This window comes from Hippocampus comes, unplaced genomic scaffold (genome assembly GCF_001891065.2).
Source record: "Hippocampus comes isolate QL1 unplaced genomic scaffold, H_comes_QL1_v1.1 scaffold138, whole genome shotgun sequence".
NCBI classification, from domain to species: Eukaryota; Metazoa; Chordata; class Actinopteri; order Syngnathiformes; family Syngnathidae; genus Hippocampus; species Hippocampus comes.
In genome coordinates, this window is record NW_017806150.1 from 304809 (window position 1) to 307916 (window position 3108).

At 42.7% G+C, this 3108-nt stretch overlaps 1 protein-coding gene across 3 annotated transcripts in view; it reads left to right on the top strand.

The window, feature by feature from the left end:
• The window catches only part of tagln3b (transgelin 3b), a 5061-nt gene extending 2168 nt beyond the window's left edge, over positions 1-2893 (top strand). The window contains exons 2-6 of one of the 3 annotated variants that reach the window (XM_019894930.1): positions 11-87; positions 1160-1377; positions 1721-1895; positions 2283-2385; positions 2466-2893. In XM_019894930.1, coding sequence (XP_019750489.1) covers positions 1198-1377; positions 1721-1895; positions 2283-2385; positions 2466-2607 — 600 coding nt within the window. In that variant the 5' untranslated portion in view covers positions 11-87; positions 1160-1197 and the 3' untranslated portion in view covers positions 2608-2893. Of the gene's footprint in view, positions 1-10; positions 88-342; positions 459-1159; positions 1378-1720; positions 1896-2282; positions 2386-2465 lie in introns of those variants that run through there. The other 2 variants (XM_019894928.1, XM_019894929.1) reach the window with 2 other exon arrangements.
• Positions 2894-3108: the final 215 nt, after the last annotated feature.

Consider the following 3108-nt stretch of genomic DNA (forward strand, 5'->3'; position numbering starts at 1 on the left):
GTTGCCCCAGGACTCCAGCATCCTCTGCGGAATTGACACGCTGCTCTGACAAGGCGGGACGCGAACACGCAACAGCTCCTCTTAACTGTAAGTCAACTACGTCAGTGCGTGTCTGTGTCTGTGTAGTGCGTTGTTGAGTTTTCAGTTCCTGAACATTGGTTGGATTTCACTCATTTCATCCCGTCGTTTGAACATAGAAAATGACATGCATGCCATCGTTGACGATGCACCACAAAGCGCTGACGTCATTGATTTATTTAATTATTTTAACAAGGTGCTAAAAATAGACCCTATGTGGCGTTCTGTGCGCGATGGGCGCATGCCTCCATTTTATTTATTTATTTATTTATTTTTCAGCATGCCGGAAACGGGTTTGACACGGTCGCCATAGCAATAATGTGTTCCCGGATGGGACAGCTGCCAGGGACCACACCCTTCTGTCCAGGCCACTTCATTAGGTACACTTGCACATCCACATTATGGCGTTTAAAAATAATAATAATAATATTACCGCACGGTTTTTATGTTTTGTAATACGTATGCTGTTGTGGTTGTGCTGCATCATACTGAGAAGTGTGCCTAATATTGTGGTCACCTCAAATTAGTTCCACAGAAGGGTCAAAATATTAGCAACGGCTCTCATGACGAACACCACTGCCAACTGAGACCTTGCGACTATCATTCTGGTCTTAAAAATCGAAATTAATTTCACGTCATGTCGAATCTTTGTGCAACCCGAGAGGCGTTTCTAATGTTGTGGTTATCTTGGTTGAGGTTACAACAAGCGGCGCTTGCTTCGACGGCAACACAAGAAAACTGAAAATATTTTGGGGTTGCTTTGCTACAACCAGCGCAAAGTGCTTTGTCATCTCTGTCAAGTAAAATCTCAAGATTTGGAAAGGAATTCTGGATCCAAAAAAAATTTTGAGAAGGGAGGAATTGTGCCTGCACAATAATAAACATGCTGGCATTGCTTTGCTACCTCCAGTATGTTGCCTAGAATTTGTGTAGAATGTCGTGAAAGCTGAAGACATTCTGGATCATAAAAATTTAAAAACAAAACCTGATTTTCATGAGATCGTGGCTTATAAAGGTGTACATATACTAATATCACCGTATTGTAATATAAATATCATTGTCAATGTATTCTTCCCTGCAGGCTGTTGTCGCCGGGTGAAACGTCTGGGAAGCGTTGTCATGGCAAACAGGGGCCCCAGTTACGGCCTGAGCCGAGAGGTCCAAGAAAAGATCGAGCAGAAGTACGACCCGGATCTGGAGCAGCGGCTTGTTGACTGGATCGTTGCCCAATGTGGCGGCAGCGTGGAGAAACCGCCGGCGGGCAGAGAGGACTTCCAGAAATGGTTGATGGATGGGACGGTGAGTGCGCGAGCGCCGACGGTCTGAATTATTAAAATCAAACTCTTTGTTAAAGGCGAAGTTTTAACTCATTCACGACGAGTCCGGTTCAAATGGATATTTGGCTTGCAGCCCAGTAAAAATGGATCTTTGATATTTTTGCCGTCAGTGGATAAGAATCAGTTTTACGTTGAACGTGTACCTAATTAAGTGGCCAGTAAGTATGTGGATAAAGATACGACACTAAACAACAAATATCTGGAGGAGCTGCACATCTGGGAATTTTTTCTTATAATTTTTTTTTCCAATTTGAACTCTTTTTTTTTTTTAATTGTATTATTATTTTATTTTTATTTTTTTACAGGTCCTGTGTCGACTCATCAACAGCCTTTATCCTAAAGGCAAGGAGCCGGTCAAGAAGATCTCCGAGTCCCAAATGGCCTTCAAGCAAATGGAGAAAATATCTCAGTTCCTGCAGGCCGCTGAGGCCTACGGGGTCACCAAAACAGATATATTCCAAACAGTAGACCTCTGGGAAGGTGCGTTTTTTTGTTTGTTTTTTTTTATTATTTTTTTTTATGTATTTTTTTAAGGCTATTTTGAATAGACCCCAGTTAAGAAGTCACTCAAAGAATTTTATTCTACATTTTATTATTGGTACATAACATTTTATTTCATGAATCAATAATTATGCTCTTGTTTTTTTTTTGGTTTTTTTTTGTTTTTTTTTTATGATTAAGTGTGCAGTGGGTCACATTGACCCATAATATTTTTTACTGTATTGGGAATCAAGGAAAATAATTACCTGGAGTTTCTTGTGCGTTTTTTTCCCCTAAATGATAATAATTTGGGGAAAAAAAGTTTTTTTTCCAGTTCAATAATAAGACAATATTTTTAAAAATGTTTGTCCCCATCGTCCATTGCAGGGAAGGACATGGCCGCGGTGCAAAGGACCCTGATGGCATTGGGCAGCGTGGCCGTAACCAATGACGACGGCCTCTACAAAGGCGACCCAGACTGGTTCCACAGGTTAAAAACTTCCCATCCCCTCGTCTTCTTCCTCTACGTCAGCGCCGTCATCCCCCCCTCCCGTAACTCTGTCTACACAGGAAAGCGCAGGGCTATCGACGAGAGTTCACCGAGGAGCAGCTGCGCCAAGGCCGGAGTCTGATCAGCCTCCAGATGGGCAGCAACCGCGGAGCATCTCAGTCAGGCATGACGGGCTATGGTATGCACCGTCAAATCATGTAGAAGACGACGAGCTCGCCGTCGCTTCCTGTACCTCCTTCCTCGTTTCTACTAACACTCGAGTCACGTAGCCTATTCTGCCTTTCTGCTGACCCTAACCACCCTGAAACTGCTGCTTTCAACCACGACGTCTTCCGCTCTTTGTGTTTTCCTGCTCCGATCGCGCCGCTCGTCCCTTTCACTTGATGATTTTTAACGTGCCACTCCCAAGTTCTCTGTTTAGCCCCGCTGACATCTGATTAAAATGTCAAGCAAGCCATCAGTGTTCATTGCTGCTATGAAAAAAAAAGAAAAAAAAAAGGCATGCTTCTTGAATGACATTTACCACGGGTGATTGTTTTACAGTGCTTGGTTATTATGTAACGGTGTGCTCGGTTAGCCTCACGTCGTGCCTGGTTTACGGAACGAGAGACCACAAAGGTCCAAGTCCTGCTACACTTGCCTCAAAATGTGTACTTTCTTTCTTTTTTTTTTTTTTTTTTTTTTTTTTTTTGTTTTTGTTTT